We start from the raw sequence: 24,896 nt of genomic DNA on the forward strand, positions 1-24,896 counted from the left end.
ATTCATCTTGTTATTTCTGCAACAGAAAAAAGACAGAAGGAATACGCAGTATAACTTAGCAGTTTATTCCATAATTTACACTTTCTCTTCTATCAAACTGTAAAAACAGTAGAGAATATAAAGAAAGAATAACATAGTCCAATGTTTCTCAGAAAGGAACACTTCTTAGGTCTCTGCATGAGGTCATTTGTGGAAAGCCTGTGTGTGTGTGTGTGTGTGTGGTGTGTGTGGTGTGTGGTGTGTGGTGTGTGGTGGTGTGGTGTGTGTTGTGTGTGTGGTGGTGTGGTGTGTGTTGTGTGTGTGTGGTGTGTGGTGTGTGTGTGTGGTGTGGGTGTGTGTGTGTGTGTGTGTGTGTGTGTGTGTGTGTGTGTGTGAGTGTGAGTGTGAGTGTGTGTGGTGTGTGGTGTGTGGTGTGTGGTGTGTGGTGTGTGGTGTGTGGTGTGTGGTGTGTGTGGTGTGTGTGTGTGTGTGTGTGTGTGTGTGTGTGGTGTGTTGTGTGAGTGTGTGTGTGTGTGTGTGTGTGTGTGTTACTGAGTGGTGTGTGAGATGGTGGACTGGAAGGCGAAGGAGATGTGGTTTCGTGCGTGGTCCAGGTAAGCATCTCTGAAGGTGTGCGTGTCCCCTGCGAAGTGTCTCCACTGCATCAGCTCTGACATGCTCAGATGCTTCTGCCCCGCCCCACCACGGTCACCTTGACGACCCAGCTGGCACGGCCTATCAGACGCAGGCGCCTCATCCTCTCCTTCTTCTATAATACACACAAGAAACACATTAAATAAAAACACAAGCAGACAACGGGTGTGATTTTATATATATATATATATATATTACCCGGGGCTGATCCGTCCATACTGCAGCTGCAGTGTAGCAGGTCGTGAGTGAGACAGGGTGTGTCTGTCAGGCTGAAGAGATCTCGCAGCTCATTGGAGGAGAAGCTGGTGTGCTCCGCCCCTTTCCCCAAGTCCACCACTGTCCCAGAAAGCCCCTGTTTGGACACCTGCCTCTGGAAGATACGCTCCTCTATGGTACCTGCAGTGAGCAGGTGGTAGATGTGAACAGTCTTCTTCTGTCCATCTCTCCACACTCGTGCCATTGCCTGGAGGGGGACAGACACACAGACAGACAGACACACAGACAAACACACACACACACATCAGCCCAACTATCACATCAGGAGGAAGGCCTCTTCCTCATCCTCACTTCTCCAAGAGCATAGCAGGTACTGACTGACCAGTAACGTGTACATGTGTGTTTCAGATGTGAACGAAACATACACTAATGGTGGTGAGTGAGAGTGTGTGTGTGAGTGTGTGTGTACCTGTATATCGTTGGCAGGGTTCCAGTCGATGTCGTATAGGACCAGGTGGGAGGCGCCGATCAGGTTAAGCCCCACCCCTCCGGCTTTAGAACTCAGGAGGAAAAGGAAGTGGGCGGAGTGAGGGCTGTTGAAGTTGTCCACCAATCGCTGCCTCTGGATGGTGGGGGTGTTGCCGTCCAGGCGACAGTAGGTGTAGTCCAGGTGGACACACAGGTCCTGGAGTAGGTCTAACGTCTGAGTGTAGTTGGACACCAACACCACCCTGTACACACACACACGCACACACGATCAAGATGGTCAAGATCATCTCACAGTTATGTGCCAGAGTATGAGTGTGTCAACCATAGAATTAGAATACTAGACTGGACATGAAGCTTCTTATGATGGTCTAAAGGTCAGCCATGTTGGTCAGGGAGTTGGACAACCATGGTTAGCCAGTGCTGTGATATGATATTGTATAAAGTAATGCATTTGAAGAATTTATCTGCACTGTGTTTGTTAGCCAGCCAGTTTTAGAGGAATGATTCTATAAATGTTTCTAATTAACTGCCAATATGCCAACATTCCATTGAAACAACACAGTCAATCAGTTAGGACTGAGACAAGTTGTAAATGTAACAAGTACTGATACTGTATCATATAACTCACAGCTTTCCAAGAATGTTGACATTGTTGACATTTATGGTCTGTTCACATATATTTATACAGAGGCTATTTATACAGAAAATATGTATAAAATCCATATAAATTGTATTTATAATAATATGACAATATTTTAGGTTGACAATAATTCTATTACACAATTTCTGATATCACATGCTTTGCTTTTATTTTCCTCTATAAGAAACATCTGGATTCTGCCTCTACTGCCATTCATTCCAATTAGACAGGTTTGGATTTCTCCCTGGACAATATGGCTGCCATTTTCACCCCATTCTGGAACTTTGAGGGTTTATGACAGCCCATCTAGTTATTTAATAGGATCCGTATGGTGTCAACAAACCAATGCCAGTGTACCCGGATCCCTTGACACACTTCATACTAACACGCACACACAGACACACACGCACAGACACACACGCACAGACACACACGCACACCTACCTGTCAGTAGGGCTGAGGTGGCGAATAGTGGTCAGTAGGTCAGACAGGACCAGTAGTTTCCCTGAATCAGCTGTACTGAAGCCCCCAGAAGAGTAAGACTCTGGAAAGACACCTCTTAGCCCTTCATACAGAGAACCCTCTGCTGAGCCGCCATCAGAACGCTCCTGGAACACACACAATCATCATCATCATCATCATCATCATCAGCGTGTCTTTATGTGTCATACCTGTACAGTGGAGTAGAGCAGTCCTGGGTGGTTGCAGAGCTTTTTCAGGGCGGTGATGCAGGCGAGGTGTGTTTGAGTCTGTGTCGACCCCTGTAGACAGGCTCGGATGACACGGTGCGAGAGGAGAGCCTGGTACAGCTCCCGCTGCAAGGGGGAGGGGCTACAGAACACAGTCCAATCAAGACGAGGTGGCAGGTAGCGGTTGATGATCTCTTGGGTCCGCCTCAGAATAAACAGACCAGTCAGACGAGAGAGCTCAGCCGCTCGCTCCTCCCCCAAAACTCTCTCCTCCTACAGGGAGAGATATAGAGAAGGAATGAAGGGAGAGACAGAGATGGGGACAGTACCTCAGTGCAGGAGGGCTGTTGTGAGAGTACAATAGAGAGATAGTGTAGAGGTATAGAGATAGAGATGGGGACAGTACCTCAGTGCAGGAGGGCTGTTGTGAGCGTACAATAGAGAGATAGTGTAGAGGTATAGAGACAGAGATAGAGATGGGGATAGTACCTCAGTGCAGGAGGGCTGTTGTGAGAGTACAATAGAGAGATAGTGTAGAGGTATAGAGAAAGAGATGGGGACAGTACCTCAGTGCAGGATGGCTGTTGTGAGCGTACAATAGAGAGATAGTGTAGAGGTATAGAGACAGAGATAGAGATGGGGACAGTACCTCAGTGCAGGAGGGCTGTTGTGAGAGTACAATAGAGAGATAGTGTAGAGGTATAGAGATAGAGATGGGGACAGTACCTCAGTGCAGGAGGGCTGTTGTGAGAGTACAATAGAGAGATAGTGTAGAGGTATAGAGACAGAGATAGAGATGGGGACAGTACCTCAGTGCAGGAGGGCTGTTGTGAGCGTACAATAGAGATAAAGTGTAGAGGTATAGAGATAGAGATGGGGACAGTACCTCAGTGCAGGAGGGCTGTTGTGAGCGTACAATAGAGAGATAATGTAGAGGTATAGAGAAAAAGATGGGGACAGTACCTCAGTGCAGGAGGGCTGTTGTGAGAGTACAATAGAGAGATAGTGTAGAGGTATAGAGAAAGAGATGGGGACAGTACCTCAGTGCAGGAGGGCTGTTGTGAGAGTACAATAGAGAGATAGTGTAGAGGTATAGAGAAAGAGATGGGGACAGTACCTCAGCGCAGGAGGGCTGTTGTGAGCGTACAATAGAGAGATAGTGTAGAGGTATAGAGAAAGAGATGGGGACAGTACCTCAGTGCAGGAGGGCTGTTGTGAGAGTACAATAGAGAGATAGTGTAGAGGTATAGAGACAGAGAAAGAGATGGGGACAGTACCTCAGTGCAGGAGGGCTGTTGTGAGCGTACAATAGAGAGATAGTGTAGAGGTATAGAGACAGAGAGTGTAGATGTGTAATGTACCTCAGTGCAGATGGGCTGTCGGGAGCGGAGGATTGGCTCCTCGTACACCTTCCTGTAGGCAGCAGACGACCCCAGAATGCCCGGGTTCACAAACTCTATGATGGCATAGAACTCCTGCAGGTCATTCTGGACAGGAGTTCCTACAGTACAGCACACACAATATATCAGAAAACACTAGGAGAAAGTAAAAGGTCAATAAAACAGAGGGCTGTGTGTGTACCTGTCAGAATAACTCTGCGTGTACAGCTGAGACCACTGAGGGCAGAGGAAGTCTTGATGCTGCTGTTCTTCAACCTGTGACCCTCATCACAGATCACCAGCTCAAACTCCAGCTTCTGTACCTAGACACACACACACACACACACACACACACACACACACACACACACACACACACACACACACACACACACACACACACACACACACACACAGACCTTTATGATCTCCCATGAGTGTATCATCCATCGTACTCCTAATCTGTGTCATTTAGGAGTTGAGGTGTAATTCAACAGTGTTGTAACACTGGTACTTCCCACCCCTGTTAGATAAACTGCTGTGAACCAACTCACCACTTCCAGAGAGCGTAGCAGCATCTCATAGCTGATCACTAATACACTGTGGAGAGGAGATGCTGCAAACAGCTCCACCCTGTGGTCCTAATGAACAACACAACGCGGAACACACATCACCATATGGATCAGAAACAGCACTACAGGGAAACACACTCTTCCTCTCTCCTCTCTTCCTCCAAACACACCCCTACCTGGTTAACAGTGTAGACACTGATCAAACACACCCCTAACTGGTTAACAGTGTAGACACTGATCAAACACACCCCGACCTGGTTAACAGTGTAGACACTGATCAAACACACCCCTACCTGGTTAACAGTGTAGACACTGATCAAACACACCCCGACCTGGTTAACAGTGTAGACACTGATCAAACACACCCCTACCTGGTTAACAGTGTAGACACTGATCAAACACACCCCTACCTGGTTAACAGTGTAGACACTGATCAAACACACCCCTACCTGGTTAACAGTGTAGACACTGATCAAACACACCCCTACCTGGTTAATAGTGTAGACACTGATCAAACACACCCCTACCTGGTTAACAGTGTAGACACTGATCAAACACACCCCTACCTGGTTAACAGTGTAGACACTGATCAAACACACCCCTACCTGGTTAACAGTGTAGACACTGATCAAACACACCCCGACCTGGTTAACAGTGTAGACACTGATCAAACACACCCCGACCTGGTTAACAGTGTAGACACTGATCAAACACACCCCTACCTGGTTAACAGTGTAGACACTGATCAAACACACCCCTACCTGGTTAACAGTGTAGACACTGATCAAACACACCCCGACCTGGTTAACAGTGTAGACACTGATCAAACACACCCCTACCTGGTTAACAGTGTAGACACTGATCAAACACACCCCTACCTGGTTAACAGTGTAGACACTGATCAAACACACCCCTACCTGGTTAACAGTGTAGACACTGATCAAACACACCCCGACCTGGTTAACAGTGTAGACACTGATCAAACACACCCCTACCTGGTTAACAGTGTAGACACTGATCAAACACACCCCTACCTGGTTAACAGTGTAGACACTGATCAAACACACCCCTACCTGGTTAACAGTGTAGACACTGATCAAACACACCCCTACCTGGTTAACAGTGTAGACACTGATCAAACACACCCCTACCTGGTTAACAGTGTAGACGTTGATCCTCTCACGGCCAAGCCACTTCTTAAACTCCGCCCCCCAGTTCTGCACCAGGCTGCCGGGGGCAACCACCAGCACAAGCTTAGCAACCGGCTTCCCGCCGTATGGGCCCTGCTTTAGCAGCGTCCACGTCAAAGCCACGCTCTGGAGGGTCTTACCCAGACCCATCTCATCTGCCAGGATAGCACCGTACCTACATGTAGCCCTGACACACACACACACCCCACACACATAATCAATCAAAGTAAATAAATAGCAGCCCCAGCACAGAGCCTTGTGGAACACAACATACATTTTGTAGTGATCAGAGGATTCATCATTCATCATCTCCCATTACCTCATCCCCATGACACACTCGTAGAGGAACAGCAGGCCGTCTCGCTGGTGGGGTCGGAGGTGAGCGGTCAAGTAGGGGTCAACCACCACATCCACCAGTGGGAGGCCTGCCTTGTTATACGCCCACTGGTGATTGGTTGAGGGCCGGGGCATGACAATGGCTCCTACACACACCATTAGAGAGATGAGTGTGGTGTGTTTGAAGTGTGTGAGAATGGGTAACTTCATGTGTGTGTGTGAGATGAGAGAGTGTACTGTATGTCTGTGTATTTACCTGGTGCTAGAGGGTCATGGCGTGGTTTACAGGGCCCCTCCTCCTGAGGCTTGGCCACTCCCCTATCAGTCTCTCCGCCCAATAGCGTTGGACGGCAGAACGGTTTGGAAGCTGGGCGTCGTGAGGGGGGAGGAGCTGATATCTTAGGCTCCTCCTTCTCCACATGGACGTCAAGGAAACAGCGGCCCTTATTGTAGTCCAGCTCTGATATGAGTCCCATCACCTCCACCTGTTTAGCTCCTATCATCAAGGTCTCTCCTTCACCCAGCGATGCCAGCTCTGATACCTTATAGCCACTACCTACACACACAATCTGAATCACTCTCCGATGCACTCGGAAAATAACCCTCTCAGGGCCGGTCTCCTGGCCACAGAGTAGCCCTCTGGACTAAAACCACTTTCAAATCTGAATTCTCCATTGAGCATGATTTTTAGTCAAGGACTATGTTTAATCTGTGTTGGGGGAAACCTAAAATGTGCACACACTCACCCTTGCCGATGTCCTTGCCCTCCATGTCTTTAAGCGTGGCAGTGCGCCCTTGTGTCACCAGGACAGCGTCTCCCTGCCAGCGTTTGTGTTTCCTCCCACTGGCCTTACACCACATCACACTGAAGTACCGCGGCCCGTCAGAACCAGCACCGCTACCTGCCCCGACCACACCTGGACCACACCCTCCTGCCGGACTCTGTGAGGAACATCTGAAATCTGAAACCCAAAAAACATCAACACTAATAATCAGAGCATTAACACACACATTACTGCTCACACAAACAGCAGCCAGCAAACTGTAAATATACTGGAACACACCAGTGGACACAAGTAGCTCAACTCTTTTTCACTACAAGATCCTGATTGGTAAGTTATATAAGCAAAAGCAGGAAGGTATGAAAGCGTGAATTCCTATTTTAAATGTATGTAGTTCTGTCCATTAATGTTCTGTATTATGTCATGTTTCATGCTTTGTGTGGACACCAGGAAGAGTTTCAGCATTCTCACACATTCTCACACACTGTTTCAGCAGTAGCCAATGTGGCTTCTAATAATAAAATACTACACCCTGAACCAAGGCTTTGAATTGCTCTTTAAAATACATTTGTTTTCAATTCTGTTATTGACAGCAGCAACATACAATTTAGAAAAGTGTGAATTGCGTGTGTACACATATCTCAAATTATGATTCACCCCTAAGGTTTTATGCAAGATCTGCTGAGTGGCAGTTCACATGTTCACCAGCAGAGGCTGCTACTTCACTGAGGCCTCCACTCTGCTTACAGCCTGGGACTTTCCTACAGTGCCATGCCCAGGATGAGACATTAGCCCTGGGCCGCAAGAGGCTGTCCAAGCCATTTCCCTATATTTCTCTCTATAGAGGGTCTCCCTTGCCTTACAGAGAAACATTCAATCCAGTTTCCTCTAAAATTACCATATTAGGACTGTATAGTCACTGTAGTTGTTAAGCATCACTGCATCCGTGCTTTACCTCCCTTCTTCACTAGTGAAGTGTAAAAGTTACCTGCAGGCAGGGTCTGAATTACACATTCACTCTTACAGGTAGCAGGCTTACAGTGAAAATAACCTCATATTGAGTCCAGACTGAAGAGGTGAGAAGAGACATATGGGGGCGAGGGGCTAAAGAAGAGGGGAAGAGAGAGGGATAGAGAAGGGGAGGGATGATAAAGCACAAAACCAATTTAGAAAAAAATATTTTAATAGAAAACAATGAAACCACAGAAGATCTGAACAACAAACACTGAACATCACACCACTGTAACAGCAACACCCCCTTCTAAACCCCTCCTTCCTCCCAATCCACTTCCCACCCCATCACCTATCATCTTCCCTCCTAGTAGGATGGTAAAGCAACACAGGGTTTTGAACGAAATGAAACCAGTCAAAATAGTACCAGTTTTAAAACCAGTGATAGTAGCGCCTCTTGTCTGACAAAAGCAGAGATCTGTATTGTCTTTTGCTCCAGAGTCATAGCTCAACCGTAGTCACCACACACTGTCCCACACGCAAACACACTGTTTAAATCCTCACTCAAAACACACACTTCCTTACGCAAACACACTGTTTAAATCCTCACTCAAAACACACACTGTCCCACACGCAAACACACTGTTTAAATCCTCACTCAAAACACACTGTCCCACACGCAAACACACTGTTTAAATCCTCACTCAAAACACAGACTGTCCCACACGCAAACACACTGTTTAAATCCTCACTCAAAACACACACTGTCCCACACGCAAACACACTGTTTAAATCCTCACTCAAAACACACACTGTCCCACACGCAAACACACTGTTTAAATCCTCACTCAAAACACACACTGTCCCACACGCAAACACACTGTTTAAATCCTCACTCAAAACACACACTTCCTTACGCAAACACACTGTTTAAATCCTCACTCAAAACACACACTTCCTTACGCAAACACACTGTTTAAATCCTCACTCAAAACACACACTTCCTTACGCAAACACACTGTTTAAATCCTCACTCAAAACACACACTTCCTTACGCAAACACACTGTTTAAATCCTCACTCAAAACACACACTTCCTTACGCAAATACACTGTTCAAAAGGCCCAGTGCAGTCAAAAACAAGATTTACCTGTGTTTTATATACAGTACCAGTCAAAAGTTTGGACACACCTACTCATTCAATGGTTTTTCTTTATTTTTACTATTTTCTACATTGTAGAATAATAGCGAAGACATCCAAACTATGAAATAACGCATATGGAATTATGTAGTAACCAAAAAAAGTGTTAAATCAAAATATATTTGAGATTCTTCTTCTTTGCCTTGATGACAGCTTCGCACACACTTGGCATTCTCTCAACCAGCTTCATGAGGTAGTCACCTGGAAAGCATTTCCATTAACAGGTGTGCCTTGTTGAAACATGTATTTCCTTCTTATTGCGTTTGAGCCAATCAGTTGTGTTGTGACAAGGTAGGGGTGGTATACAGAAGATAGCCCTATTTGGTAAAAGACCAAGTCCATATTATGGCAAGAACAGCTCAAATAAGCAAAGAGAAATGACAGTCCATCATTATTTTAAGCCATGAAGGTCAGTCAATAGGGAACATTAAGAACTTTTAAAGTTTCTTCAATTGCAGTCGCAAAAACCATCAAGCGCTATGATGAAACTGGCTCCCATTAAGACTGCCACAGGAAAGGAAGACCCAGAGTTACCTCTGCTGCAGAGGATAAGTTCATTGGCATTACCAGTCTAAGAAATAACAGCCCAAATAAATGCTTCAGAGTTCAAGTAACAGACATCTCAATATCAACTGTTCAGAGGAGACTGCTTGAATCAGGCCTTCATGGTCAAATTGCTGCAAAGAAACCACTACTAAAAGGACACCAATAAGAAGATACTTTTTGGGGCCAAGAAACACAAGCAATGGACATTAGACAGGTGGAAATATGTCCTTTGGTCTGATGAGTCCAAATGTGAGATTTTTGGTTCCAACTGCCATGTCTTTGTGAGACGCAGAGTAGGTGAACGGATGATCTCCGCATGTGTGGTTCCCACCGTGAAGCATGGAGGAGGAGGTGTGATGGTGCTTTGCTCATGACACTATCTGTGATTTATTTAGAATTCAAGGCACACTTAACCAGCATAGTTACCAAAGCATTCTGCAGCGATACACCATCCCATCTGGTTTACGCTTAGTGGGACTATCATTAGTATATCAACAGGACAACGACCTAAAACACAACTCCAGGCTGTGTAAGGGCTATTTGACCAAGAAGGAGAGAGATGGTGCAGCATCAGCTGACCTGGCCTCCACAATCACCCGACCTCAACCCAATTGAGATGGTTTGGGATGAGTTGGACTGCAGAGTGGAGGAAAAGCAGCCAACAAGTGGTCAGCATTTGTGGGAACTCCTTCAAGACTGTTGGAAAAACATTCCTCATGAAGCTGGTTGAGAGAATGCCAAGAGTGTGCAAAGCTGTCATCAAGACAAAAGGGTGGCTACTTCGAAGAATATTAAATATATTTTGATTTGTTGAACACTGTTTGGTTCAATATGTGTTTTGGTTTTTTGATTCAATATGTGTTATTTCATAGTTTTGATGTCTTCACTATTTTTCTACAATGTAGAAAATAGTACAATTGAATTAGTAGATGTGTCCAAACTTTTGACTGGTACTGTATATTTCCACACTATGAGATTGGAATACTGTGAAATGGTGAAATTAATGATAATGCCTTTTTAGCGTAAGAGATGTTTAAAAATATCGGCTGAAATTTCAGCCTGTTCTGATGGGATGGAGTTTTGGCCTGCCTGGTGACATCACCATAAATGTGTTAATAGACCAATAAGAAAGAGAGTTCCAAACTGTTCTGCCAATAACAGTTTGTTTTCAGTTTTCCCCTCCCCACTCAGACCACTCGCAGAGAATCCTAGCAAAATTCTTACTTGAGAAATTGAACTTTGCTAAGAATCTATTTTTGTCTCTTTTTGATCATTTTAATGGAAAACAATCACAGTAAGGTAATTCATTGTTACCCAGAAATGATTTGATATTGAGATAGAGAAGGCTGCATTGGACCTTTAAATCCTCCCTCAAACTCACTGTTCATCACACAAACATTATTTCTCAGGCCAAACCCCTCTTCCACACGCTAAACATTCAACACAGAAATACAAACAATTCAGAGCATCCTCCTGAGTGCCAAATGGTCAGTCCAATCAGGCAATGAGTGTGTTAGTTATAGGGGCAGTGGTAGTCCATGTCTCAGCCTGGCTGCCCTCAGTTTCTCTACTTTGATTTTTGCTCTCAGAAGCTCCTCCTCCAGTTCCTGCTTCCTCTTTAGCCCCTCCCTCTTCTCCTCCAGGTATACGCCCATCTTTCTGTGATTGGTCATGACCTGCTCGTGCTCCTCCTTGGCCAGCTGAAGGGGACGAAGCCTGTCAGGGTCACGGCGGGGGTAGTGGTCATGAGGGTAAAGGTCACGTTGCAGTGGAACGGGTGAGGTGGAGAGGGGCAGGACGACGGAGGATGGGCAGGGAGAGAGGGAGCCGTCATAACCATGGACACTGCCCAACTCCTCATCTTCCTCCTCCGCCCCCTCTCCTCCTAGCACCACCCCCACACGCGTGGAGAGGATGGTCAGGTCTGGCGGAGGCTTCACGTCCACGTCCTGGTCCAGTCTGATCACATCCTGGTCCAGCCTGACCACATCCTGGTCCAGCCTGACCACATCCTGGTCCAGGTGGTGTGTGACGGGGTTTGATGGGTAGTCTGGGAGGGAGGAGCTGCTGCCAGGTTGCTCCATAGGAGAGTCATGCTTATACATCATCCTGCAGATAAACAGAATAATACAGCTTTATTACTGTATCATTATAGATCATCCTGCAGATTAACAGTATAATACAGCTTCATTACTGTATCATTATAGATCATCCTGCAGATTAACAGTATAATACAGCTTTATTACTGTATCATTATACATCACCCTGCAGATAAGCAGAATAATACCGCTTTATTACTGTATCATTATAGATCATCCTGCAGATTAACAGTATAATACAGCTTCATTACTGTATCATTATAGATCATCCTGCAGATTAACAGTATAATACAGCTTCATTACTGTATCATTATACATCACCCTGCAGATAAGCAGAATAATACCGCTTTATTACTGTATCATTATACATCACCCTGCAGATAAGCAGAATAATACCGCTTTATTACTGTATCATTATACATCACCCTGCAGATAAGCAGAATAATACAGCTTTATTACTGTATCATTATACATCACCCTGCAGATAAGCAGAATAATACCGCTTTATTACTGTATCATTATACATCACCCTGCAGATAAGCAGAATAATACAGCTTTATTACTGTATCATTATACATCACCCTGCAGAGACAATATGGAATAGAATACAGCTTTATTACTACAGCCATACATGTATAAGTGGCACTAGGTGGGGGTATTGAGAGTATTCAATCAATCAAATGTATTTATAAAGCCCTTTTTACATCAGCCGATGTCACAAAGTGCTGTACAGAAACCCAGCCTAAAACCACAAACAGCAAGAAATGCAGGTGTAGAAGACCGGCTGTGTAGAAATACAACCGGTCTTCGGGAAGGTCAAAAACATTCTTCTTAAAACCCTTTTCATGACCATCTCATACTTTGCTAAAGAATGCATTCTGCTACTGTGGGCTAATACCTCTCCTACGTTTAAAATGTGAATTGACCAGATTGTTGACTTTCTGCCTCTTGAAAAGCGGGTTTGATAGACTCGTCTCCACAACTCAAATATATTTTGAACTGGACAGAGTGAATGGGGTGATATGTGTGTATATGTGACGTGTAAGGGTGCTGTAAACATGACGTGTAAGGGTGCTGTAAACATGACGTGTAAGGTGCTGTAAACATGACGTGTAAGGGTGCTGTAAACATGACGTGTAAGGTAATGTAAACATGACGTGTAAGGTGCTGTAAACATGACGTGTAAGGGCGCTGTAAACATGACGTGTAAGGGCGCTGTAGACATGACGTGTAAGGGTGCTGTAAACATGACGTGTAAGGGTGCTGTAAACATGACGTGTAAGGGCGCTGTAAACATGACGTGTAAGGGCGCTGTAAACATGACGTGTAAGGTGCTGTAAACATGACGTGTAAGGCGCTGTAAACATGACGTGTAAGGCGCTGTAAACATGACGTGTAAGGCGCTGTAAACATGACGTGTAAGGCGCTGTAAACATGACGTGTAAGGCGCTGTAAACATGACGTGTAAGGCGCTGTAAACATGACGTGTAAGGCGCTGTAAACATGACGTGTAAGGGCGCTGTAAACATGACGTGTAAACATGACGTGTAAGGGTGCTGTAGACATGACGTGTAAGGGTGCTGTAAACATGACGTGTAAGGGTGCTGTAGAGATGACGTGTAAGGGTGCTGTAGAGATGACGTGTAAGGGTGCTGTAAACATGACGTGTAAGGGTGCTGTAAACATGACGTGTAAGGTGCTGTAAACATGACGTGTAAGGGCGCTGTAAACATGACGTGTAAGGGTGCTGTAAACATGACGTGTAAGGTGCTGTAAACATGACGTGTAAGGCGCTGTAAACATGACGTGTAAGGCGCTGTAAACATGACGTGTAAGGCGCTGTAAACATGACGTGTAAGGCGCTGTAAACATGACGTGTAAGGCGCTGTAAACATGACGTGTAAGGCGCTGTAAACATGACGTGTAAGGGCGCTGTAAACATGACGTGTAAGGCGCTGTAAACATGACGTGTAAGGGCGCTGTAAACATGACGTGTAAACATGACGTGTAAGGGTGCTGTAGACATGACGTGTAAGGGTGCTGTAAACATGACGTGTAAGGGTGCTGTAGAGATGACGTGTAAGGGTGCTGTACACATGACGTGTAAGGCGCTGTAAACATGACGTGTAAGGCACTGTAAACATGACGTGTAAGGCGCTGTAAACATGACGTGTAAGGGTGCTGTAAACATGACGTGCAAGGCGCTGTAAACATGACGTGTAAGGCGCTGTAAACATGACGTGTAAGGCGCTGTAAACATGACGTGTAAGGCGCTGTAAACATGACGTGTAAGGCACTGTAAACATGACGTGTAAGGGTGCTGTAAACATGACGTGTAAGGGTGCTGTAAACATGACGTGCAAGGCGCTGTAAACATGACGTGTAAGGCGCTGTAAACATGACGTGTAAGGGTGCTGTAAACATGACGTGTAAGGGCGCTGTAAACATGACGTGTAAGGGCGCTGTAAACATGACGTGTAAGGCGCTGTAAACATGACGTGTAAGGCGCTGTAAACATGACGTGTAAGGCGCTGTAAACATGACGTGTAAGGCGCTGTAAACATGACGTGTAAGGCACTGTAAACATGACGTGTAAGGCGCTGTAAACATGACGTGTAAGGCGCTGTAAACATGACGTGTAAGGGCGCTGTAAACATGACGTGTAAGGCACTGTAAACATGACGTGTAAGGGCGCTGTAAACATGACGTGTAAGGCGCTGTAAACATGACGTGTAAGGGCGCTGTAGACATGACGTGTAAGGCGCTGTAAACATGACGTGTAAGGGTGCTGTAAACATGACGTGTAAGGGTGCTGTAAACATGACGTGTAAGGCACTGTAAACATGACGTGTAAGGGTGCTGTAAACATGACGTGTAAGGCACTGTAAACATGACGTGTAAGGGCGCTGTAAACATGACGTGTAAGGCGCTGTAAACATGACGTGTAAGGCGCTGTAAACATGACGTGTAAGGCGCTGTAAACATGACGTGTAAGGGTGCTGTAAACATGACGTGTAAGGCGCTGTAAACATGACGTGTAAGGCGCTGTAAACATGACGTGTAAGGTGCTGTAAACATGACGTGTAAGGGCGCTGTAAACATGACGTGTAAACATGACGTGTAAGGGTGCTGTAGACATGACGTGTAAGGGTGCTGTAGACATGACGTGTAAGGTGCTGTAAGCATGACGTGTAAGGTGCTGTAAACATGATGTGTAAGGTGCTGTAAACATGATGTGTAAGGTGCTGTAAACATGCCGTGTAAGGGTGCTGTAGACATGACGTGTAAGGGTGCTGTAGACATGACGTGTAAGGTGCTGTAGACATGACGTGTAAGGTGCTGTAAACATGACGTGTAAGGTGCTGTAAACATGACGTGTAAGGTGCTGTAAACATGATGTGTAAGGTGCTGTAAACATGATGTGTAAGGTGCTGTAAACATGATGTGTAAGGGCGCTGTAGACATGACGTGTAAGGTGCTGTAAGCATGACGTGTAAGGTGCTGTAAACATGATGTGTAAGGTGCTGTAAACATGATGTGTAAGGGCGCTGTAGACATGACGTGTAAGGTGCTGTAAGCATGACGTGTAAGGTGCTGTAAACATGATGTGTAAGGTGCTGTAAACATGATGTGTAAGGTGCTGTAAACATGATGTGTAAGGGCGCTGTAAACATGATGTGTAAGGTGCTGTAAACATGATGTGTAAGGGCGCTGTAAACATGACGTGTAAGGTGCTGTAAACATGATGTGTAAGGTGCTGTAGACATGACGTGTAAGGTGCTGTAAACTCATATTTTGCTCATTGTCTTAATTAATGCTGGAACTATCATATAATAATAAATTATACACTGAGTATACAAAACATTAAGAACAAATGCTCTTTCCATGACAGACTAACCAGGTGAATCTAGGTGATCCCTTATTGATGTCATTTTTTAAATCCACCTGAAATCAGTGTAGATGAAAGGGAAGAGACAGGTTAAAGGGGGATTTTAAGCCTTGACACAATTGAGAATGTGTGCCATTCAGAGGATGAATGGGCAAGACGTAAAATGTAAGAACCTTTGAACAGGGTATGGTAGTAGGTGCCAGGTGCACCTGTACGTGTCAAGAACTGCAATGCTGCTGGGTTTTTCACACTCAACAGTTTCCCGTGTGTATCAATTATGATCCACCACCCAAAGGACATCCAGTCAACCAGACACAACTATGGTCCATAATCCCTGAGGAACACCTTGTAGAGTCCATGCCCTGACAAATGGAGGCTGTTCTGAGGTCAAGAGTGTGAGCATGAGGAGTGTGTATGTGTGCATTTGTAAACTGATTGAGGTTAGCTCTGTGTTCAGTTCTACAGAACAGCCCCTCCCCTCTCTAGTAGAGCAGCCCCTCCCCTCTCCTCTAGTTATCAGTGGAGCTCTACAGAGCAGCCCCTCCCCTCTAGTTACCAGTAGAGCTCTACAGAACAGCCCCTCCCCTCTCTAGTAGAGCAGCCCCTCCCCTCTCCTCTAGTTATCAGTAGAGCTCTACAGAGCAGCCCCTCCCCTCTAGTTACCAGTAGAGCTCTACAGAGCAGCCCCCCCCTCTCTAGTAGAGCAGCCCCTCTCCTCTAGTTACTAGTAGAGCTCTACAGAGCAGCCCCTCCCTTCTCTAGTAGAGCAGCCCCTTTAATTACTAGTAGAGCAGCCCCTCTAATTACTAGTAGAGCAGCCCCTCCCCTCTCGTAGAGCTTGTGTGTGTGTGTGTGTGTGTGTGTGTGTGTGTGTGTGTGTGTGTGTGTGTGTGTGTGTGTGTGTGTGTGTGTGTGTGTGTGTGTGTGTGTGTGTGTGTGTGTGTGTGTGTGTGTGTCTCACCTGTGCATCGTTGCTGGGTCTTTATCATGGTGGATAGCTCCGTGATGGAAAAGGTGAGGTATCATCTCCATCACTCTCCTGGTTGGTTCAGATATACTTCCTCTGTACTCTGGCTGGGCGTGTCTCCGTTGCATCACTTCCTGTTTGGCCGACTCCTTCAGCCTCTTGTAGAGGGTGCGTAGGCCCTGAGCAGTGCGGGGGGGCCTGTCCCCCCCCAGGACGTTGTACTGCTCAGACACTGTGTCCCAGCACTTGTTCTTGTCCACGATGACAGCGTGCTTGTTGGTGTGCTCCTCCAGGATGCGAATGTGTGGGCGGACCAGCTTCAGCAGGTCCAGTTTCTCAGACAGGGTGAAGTTGGACGAGCGAGCCTTACCCACCATACTGGACGACGTGTAGACGGACCCAGACGACATCTTAGAACATAGCCCAGGGAACCAGACTGAACCGAGCCAGGCCTAGACACCAGCACTAACTCAACACAATATCTCGCTTCGTTTCCTCTCCTTTTGAGATTTGGTCTGGTTCTCTACCTCCCTTTTCTTTCTGTTCTGTGATGAGGCTCAGGCTAATACTGGTTTAACTCTCACTCACTCACTCTCTTCCTTGTCCCTCTTCTTTCTCCCCCTTCATGGATTCTCAATCAAACAGTCTCTGTCTAACGCATGTACTCTCTCTCATCCGAGGTCTTCTCTGCTCTGTGTTACACAACACACACGGCAACAATAAGAATCAGGCTTAACTAGGCCAGCCTCGTTTAGGCCCCCGCCTACCGCGGAGGGCTTTGGGTGAATTCCTCCCAGCTTAGGCTGACGCAGGCTAAAGCCGCTTAAACCCAGCCCGACCTACTTACAGCCCGGTCTCTCTAAACCTCAAATCAGCGCTCGTTCTAACTGCTATACACCAAATACTAACATACGGGGGGAATGTGTGTGCTTACATGGGGAAATACCGATTAAATTGTAAAGATGCATTTTCTTTATTCTTATTTCCGTTTAACTAGAAAAGAGAAACGGCGCTGGTTTAACCGGAGCGGTGTGCGCGCAGCGCGAGTCCGTGCGAATGCGCGATTATTTTTTTTTACACAAAGGAAAATCAGAGCTGCTTCTCAAAGAGAAACACACGGATCATCCGCCGACGGGAACAACAGAATGAGGGAAAACTAGTGAAAAGCTAAAGAGAGGAAAAGCAGAGAAAGGAGAGAAGACAGACAGAGGCACTAGTTGCTCTGAGAGGGAGGGGGACAGAGCGCGTGTGCTCACTGATCCCAGGCACAGCTCTAATCTGCCTCGCGCTGCCGCTGCACTACCCACGCTCATTTGCATAATGCTGGACCTGCTGTCATTAAAACATAGGCTTGTTACAGTTGGCTAGGCTTCATTCAGTGTGTGTTTGTTTCACTGAAGCCCAAGCCAGAGCATTAAATAAATCCCTGCCAGTCCTAAATGGATAGACGAAGTGTCGCTCACCTTAGAAAGGCGATATTGGTTTGCTGCATTTCCTTTCTAAAGCAGCATATACATGATCTTGGTTTCAAGGAAAAATTATAACCACAAATAGGTGTTAAGTGGCATAAAAAAGTCCAGGCACACGTGAGGGTTTAAAAATCCTTTAATTTGTAGTCATAATTAAAATACACCAACGAGTATCGGCTAAGGCCTAAATCAGGCTGACAAAAATGAACATATTTTTAACTGAGCCTGTTGGTCTGAGAGCTGGTGCTCCAATAGCGTTTGCCAGACGGTAGCAGAGTAAACAGTCTATGGCTTGGGTGGCTGGAGTCTTCCTCTGATACCGCCTGATATAGAGGTCCTGGATGGTAGGGAGCATGGCCCCAGTGATGCACTAGGTTGCCGCACCAACCTCTAGCGCTTTGTGGTTAAGTTGCAGAGGGAGGGGTTCAGTCCCAGGGTCCCTAGCTTGGTGAGGAGCTTGGAGGGGACTATGGTGTTGAACACTGAGCTGTAGTCTATCAACAGCATTGACAGTTATTTCCCCTCCAGGTGGAAGTGCAAGATTGCGTCATCTGTGGATCTGTTGGGATGGTATGTGAATTGGAGTGGGTTTAGGGTGTCTGGGATGATGGTGTTGATGTGTGTCATGACCAGCCTTGGACTTCATAATTACAGATGTGAGTGCCACATGACTACAGTCATTTAGGCAGGTTACCTTGGAGATCTCGGGAACAGGGACAATGGTGGTGCGTTGAAACATGTTGGCATTACAGTCTGGGACAAGGAGAGATTGAACATTTCTGTTAAGACACTTGCCAGCTGGTCAACGCATGCTTTGATGAACACGCTCTAGTATTCCGGCCTTGTGATTGTGAACCTGTTTAAATGTTTTACTCACATCGGCTACGGAGTGCGAGATCACAGTCATCTGGAAAAACAGGGGCTTTCACGGAAGGCATGGAGCTTGTTTGGGAGTTCTGCATCGCTAGGCAACTCATGGCTGTTTCCCTAGGTAATCCGTTATCGTGTGCAAGCCCTGCCAAATACGACGAGCGTCGGAGCCGATGTAATAGGATTCCACCTTCCTCCTATATTGTCCTTTTGCATGTTTGATGTCTTGTCGGAGGTCGTAGCATCTTTTCCTGTCTTTTACATCAAGGACCACATTGGAAATAACCCAAAGGTTAAATCTAGACTTGGTTTCCTCTATCGTAATCACTCATCTTTCACCCAGCTGCCAAACTAACCCTGATTCAGACGACCATCCTACCCATGCTAAATTACGGAGATGAAATGTATAGATCGGCAGGTAAGGGTACTCTCGAGCAGCTAGATGTTCTTTACCAGTCGGCCTTCAGATTTGCCAACAATGCTCCTTATAGGACACATCACGGCACTCTGTAAACTGGCCGTCTCTGTATATCCGGTGCTAGGCCCACTGGTTGATGCTTATTTATAAAACCCTCTTAGCCCTCACTCCCCCCTATCTGAGATACCTACTGCAAGTGGTGCAGCGGTCTAAGGTACTGCATCTCAGTGCTAGAGGCGCCACTACAGACCCTGGTTCGATCCCGGGCTGTATCACAACCGGCCGTGATCGGGAATCCCATAGGGCGGCGCACAAATTGGTCCAGTGTAGTCCGGGTTAGGGGAGGGTTTGTCCGGGGTAGGCCATCATTGTAAAATATGAATTTGTTCTTAACTGACTAGTTAAATAAAGGTTAAATAAAACAATACAACTATATATAGAGCACCCGTTCTGCCAGTCACATTCTGTTAACGGTCCCCAAAGCACACACATCCCTGGGTCGCTGCTCTTTTCAGTTCGCTCCAGCTAGCGACTGGAACAAGCTGCAAAACACACTCAAACTGGAAAGTTTAGCCTTTTTGCCTCTTGCTAGGCCGTCATTGTAAATAAGTATACAGTGCCTTCGGAAAGTATTCAGACCCCTTGACTTTTTCCACATTTTGTTATGTTACAGCCTTAATGTAAAATTGATTAAATCGCTTTTTTCTCCTCATCAATCTACACACAATACTCCATAATGACAAAGCAAAAACAGGTTTTTAGAAATGTTTGCTAATTTAGATCTTTTTAAACTGAAATATTACATTTACATAAGTATTCCGACCCTTTACTCAGTACTTTGTTGAAGCACCTTTGGCAGCGATTACAGCCTCAATTCTTCTTGGGTATGACGCTACAAGCTTGGCACACCTGTATTTGGGGAGTTTCTCCCATTTTTCTCTGCAGATCCTCTCAAGCTCTGTCAGGTTGGATGGGAGACGTTGCTGCACAGCTATTTTCAGGTCTCTCCAGAGATGTTCGATCAGGTTCAAGTCCGGGCTCTGGCTGGGCAACTCAAGGACATGTCCCAAAGCCACTCCTGCGTTGTCTTGGCTTTGTGCTTAGGGTCGTTGTCCTGTTGGAAGGTGAACCTTCACCCCAGTCTGACGTCCTGAGAGCTCTGGAGCAGGTTTTCAACAAGGACCTCTCTGTACATTGCTCCGTTCACCTTTGCCTCGATCCTGACTAGTCTCCCAGTCCCTGCCACTGAAAAACATCCCCACAGCATGATGCTGCCACCACCATGCTTCACCGTAGGGATGGTGCCAGGTGTCCTCCAGACGTGACATTTGGCATTTAGGCCAAAGAGTTCGATCTTGGTTTCATCAGAACAGAGAATCTTGTTTCTTATGGTCTGAGAATCTCTAGGTGCCTTTTGGCAAACTCCAAGCGGGCTGTCATGTGCCTTTTACTGAGGAATGGCTTCCGTCTGGTCACTCTACCATAAAGCCTTGAAAGATGGTTGTCTCTCTGGAAGGTTCTCCCATCTCCACAGAGGAACTCTGGCCTTTTGTCAGAGTAACCTTTGGGTTCTTGGTCACCCCCTTGACCAAGGCCCTTCTCCCCCGATTGCTCAGTTTAGCGGAGTTTAGTTTTGAAGAGCGTCTGCTAAATGACTTAAATGTAAATGTAAATGTAAGAATTATGGAGGCCACTGTGTACTTGGGGACCTTCAATGCTGCAGAAATGCTTTGGTACCCTTCTCTAGATCTGTGCCTCGACACAATCCTGTCTCGGAGCTTTACGGACAATTCCTTTGACTGTGGGACCTTACATAGACAGGTGTGTGCCTTTCTAAATCATGTCCAATCAATTGAATTTACCACAGGTGGACTCCAAGCTGTAGAAACATCTCAAGGATGCTCAATGGAAACAGGATGCACCTGAGCTCAATTTCAAATCTCATAGCAAAGGGTCTGAATACTTATGTAAATAAGGTATCGGTTTTAAATTTTGTATACATTTAGAAAATGAAAAACCTGTTTTTGGTTTGTCATTATGGGGTATTGTGTGTACATTGCTGAGGATTAGTTTTTATTTAATCCATTTTAGAATAAGGCTGTAACGTAACAAAGTGCGGAAAAAGTCAAGGGGTCTGAATACTTTCTGAAGCCACTGTATGTTCTTAATTGACTTGCCTGCTTAAATAAAAAATATCCCTATTTTATTAGGCAAAATACAGTTTCTACCCGTGCCTCACCTTCTTGGGTCTTAAACTCAATCGTTAACCTATACAAAATCCCAGCATCTCTCAAACAATGTTTCAGAACATCTTTAGCAACAGCAGTGAAATGTAAACAATATATGCTACATAGTTAATATACTGCATTTTGCTTATGGCACAATTTTTTTCCCTGACTATTCTTACCATCATCGTTGGTTAGTAGTAACTTTGTTGCTTTATAATCAGTGATGTTCATCACCATGATTTCTGCTTTTGACATACAGAGAGAGTAAATCCAAAGCTTACCAGAAGTACTGCTCCAAATTTAAATGCATTAGATCTACACTAGGAATACCTGGTTTCAATGGCAACGTTTACTGTGCCACCACCACAACCCACCCCACATCTGACTCACCAGCTGGGTCTCCAGTGTTCTCCTCTGTAAAGGAAGGGTCTTCAGGCTCTAGCTCGTTCTTCTTACTGTCTGCTGCACCCAGCACCCTGGCTAGAGCTCTGGACAGGCCTGGGGCTTGGGGGCTGCTCTTAGCCAGGCTGAAGGCCTTCACAGGCAGGGCAAGGGGCAGTGCAGGGACTGAGAGGCTCCTCTGGACCTGCAAGGAAGGAGAACTGTTAGATAGGTCTGAGAAGGTCCACATGTCGCAGTATGAGTGAAACCCTTTACACAGTCTTGGATGAAGTCAAATCAATTCAAATGTTATTTGTCATATGCTTCGTAAACAACAGGTCTGGACTAACAGTGAAATGCTTACTTACTTCACAACAGAGAAATAATAGAAAAAACACGTAATAATAAAATAATAGATACACAATGAGTAACGAGAAGTTGACAATAACAAAAAGCCTTTTGTTAACTAACACCCCCTTACTAGCTCTGACTTTGCTGATAGCTACTTTCAGGAAAAATGTACTTACTATGACTGAGATGTGTGGTTGTTCCACCTAGATATCTGAAGATGAATGCACTAACTAAGTAGCTCTGGATAAGAGTGTCTGCTAAATGACTACAATGTAAATGTAAACCATTGAACAGTTTTTTAAAAACTAACTATTTAGCAGTCTTATGGCTTGGAGCTAGAAGCTGTTCAGGGTCCTGTTGGTGCATTGGTAGTGCTTGCCGTACGGTAGCAGAGAGAACAGTCGATAATTTGGATGGCTGGAGTCTGAACATTTTTAGGGCCTTCCTCTGACACCGCCTGGCATAGAGGTCCTTGATGGCAGGGAGCTCGGCCCCAGTGATGTACTGGGTTGTACGCACTACCCTCTGTAGTGCCATGCGGTCAGATGCCAAGCAGTTGCCATACCAAGCGGTGATGCAGCCCCTCCACTACAGCCCTGTCGATGTGAATGTGGGTGTGCTCGGCCCTCCGTTTCCTGTTGTCTACCATCAGATCCTGTCTTGCTGACATTGTGGGAGAGCTTGTTGTCTCTGACCTCCTCCCTATAGGATGTCTCATTGTTGTCGGTGATCAGGCCTATCACCGTTATGTCGTCGGCAAACTTAATGGTGTTGGAGTCGTGCGCACCCACACAGTCATGGGTGAACAGGGAGTACAGGAGTGGACTAAGCATGCACCCCTGAGGGGCCCCCATATTAAGGGTGAGCATGGCGGATGTTGTTACCTACCCTCACCACCTGGGGGCGCCCTGACAGGAAGTCCAAGATCCAGTTGCAGAGGGAGATGTTCAGTCCCAGGGTCCTTACCTTAGTGATGAGCTTGGAGGGCACTATGGTGTTGAACGCTGAGATGTAGTCAATTAACAGCCTTCTCACGTAGGTGTTCCTTTTGTCCAAGTGGGTAAGGGCGGTGTGAAATGCAATACAGATTGTGTCATCTGTGGATCTGTTGGAGGTATGCGAACTGGAGTGGATCCAGGGTGTCTGGGATGATGGTATTGATGTGAGCCATGACCAGCCTTTCATGACTACAGATGCTACATGGCAATAGTCATTTAGACAGGTTACCTTGGCGTTCTTGGGCACAGGGTCTATGGTGGTCTGCTTGAAACATGTAGCTATTACACACTGGGTCAGGAAGAGGTTGAAAATGTCAGTTTAGATACTTCCCAGCTGGTCAGTGCATGCTCTGAGTACGCGTCCTGGTAATCTGTCTGGCCCTGCAGCCTTGTGAATGTTAATTTGTTAAAGGTCTTACTCACATCGGCTAGAGAGAGAAGTAGCTCCAATATGACTCCTATGCTTAGTTACTTAATTACTACAATAGTAATAGGGGTCACATTTGTGACTAAGGATGAAAGTGAAGTGGACCGTGTGTTCACCTTGTTGAGCACGTTCCCCAGGGCGAGTTTAGGGGCCAGAGGCTCCGGTTCAAGCAGGGTACCCACAGGGGGGTCAGGAGGACCAGCCAGTGAGGCTCCAGGAGGGACGAACCGGGGCTTCTTCGACATGTTACCAAAGACCTGGCTGGGGGCCCCTGAGCGACGCATCCTGTCTGTGAGTGAGGGGGTGTTTGTAATATTTGATCAAATCATTTCACATCTATAAGAGGGCTTATGGGTAGGGGTGGCCAACCCTGAGCCCCCTGGAGAACAAGTACTAGTGGTCCTGGGTATGCAGGTTTTTGTTCCCTACTGAAACACCTTATTCAGCTAGCTAACTAGCTAATCAATGTTCTAGTAAGCAGCGGATTAGGAAAAGGCAGCTAGTTAAATAATAGATTTACATAACATAGCTATATATAACTTCCATTCAGTGTACATGGCCCTTGAATAGTTAGTTCAGATCAATGGGATGTATGGGTTTATACCAATGATGTGTTTATACACGTCATTGTTGGTTCAGATAGATACATTACGTTAACTAACACCTTCCGGAAACACCTGAAACCCCACCTCTTTAAGGAATACCTAGGATAGGATAAAGTAATCCTTCTAACCCCCCCCTTAAAAGAGTTAGATGCACTATTGTAAAGTGGTTGTTCCACTGGATATCATAAGGTGAATACACCAACTTGTAAGTCGCTCTGGATAAGAGCGTCTCCTAAATGACTTAAATGTAAATGTATGTAACTGTTAACTAACGTTAGTGTAGCTAGTTAGCCCAAATTAGTGCAGCTACCTTGAACGCTTCAACATTTTAATCTCATCGTCTATAACAAGCAACTAGCTTGTGACAATATGTTGGAAAGATAACATAAGGCATAAATGTATGTTTCATACATACCTGTTTAGTCAAGCAAGCCTCTGCTTGACAGTTAGTTACAGGAAAACAATGATACACAACTCTTCAGAGACGAATTCTCCCGCTAAAGTGGCGTAAACTGCTATTGGCTACGTGTTACGTAGAGGGGCGGAGTCCAGTGTTAGTGAGTGCACTCGT

At 45.9% G+C, this 24,896-nt stretch overlaps 2 protein-coding genes across 3 annotated transcripts; both read right to left on the reverse strand.

Moving 5' to 3' along the window:
• Positions 1-49: 49 nt before the first annotated feature.
• Positions 50-24,821, reverse strand: rad54b (RAD54 homolog B). 2 transcript variants are annotated; one of them, XM_071396358.1, is made up of 15 exons: positions 24,741-24,821; positions 23,837-24,009; positions 21,954-22,149; positions 6,891-7,106; positions 6,401-6,700; positions 6,128-6,290; positions 5,770-5,995; positions 4,601-4,687; positions 4,249-4,369; positions 4,029-4,168; positions 2,650-2,940; positions 2,423-2,586; positions 1,319-1,580; positions 832-1,096; positions 50-748 (listed from the first exon to the last, which is right to left on the reverse strand). In XM_071396358.1, exons 2-15 carry the CDS (start codon positions 24,002-24,004, stop codon positions 528-530), a joined length of 2,820 nt encoding a protein of 939 aa, XP_071252459.1. In that variant the 5' UTR covers positions 24,005-24,009; positions 24,741-24,821; the 3' UTR covers positions 50-527. The 2 variants fall into 2 exon arrangements, with proteins under 2 accessions (XP_071252459.1, XP_071252460.1); XM_071396359.1 differs by lacking the exon at positions 23,837-24,009 and having other exon boundaries at positions 24,741-24,820.
• On the reverse strand, positions 10,877-18,026 carry LOC139573183 (fibrinogen silencer-binding protein). Its single transcript, XM_071396364.1, has 2 exons — positions 16,573-18,026; positions 10,877-11,732 (listed from the first exon to the last, which is right to left on the reverse strand). Exons 1-2 carry the CDS (start codon positions 16,986-16,988, stop codon positions 11,141-11,143), a joined length of 1,008 nt encoding a protein of 335 aa, XP_071252465.1. The 5' UTR covers positions 16,989-18,026; the 3' UTR covers positions 10,877-11,140.
• Positions 24,822-24,896: the final 75 nt, after the last annotated feature.

The sequence above is a fragment of the Salvelinus alpinus genome, chromosome 4 (genome assembly GCF_045679555.1).
Source record: "Salvelinus alpinus chromosome 4, SLU_Salpinus.1, whole genome shotgun sequence".
Taxonomy (NCBI): domain Eukaryota; kingdom Metazoa; phylum Chordata; class Actinopteri; order Salmoniformes; family Salmonidae; genus Salvelinus; species Salvelinus alpinus.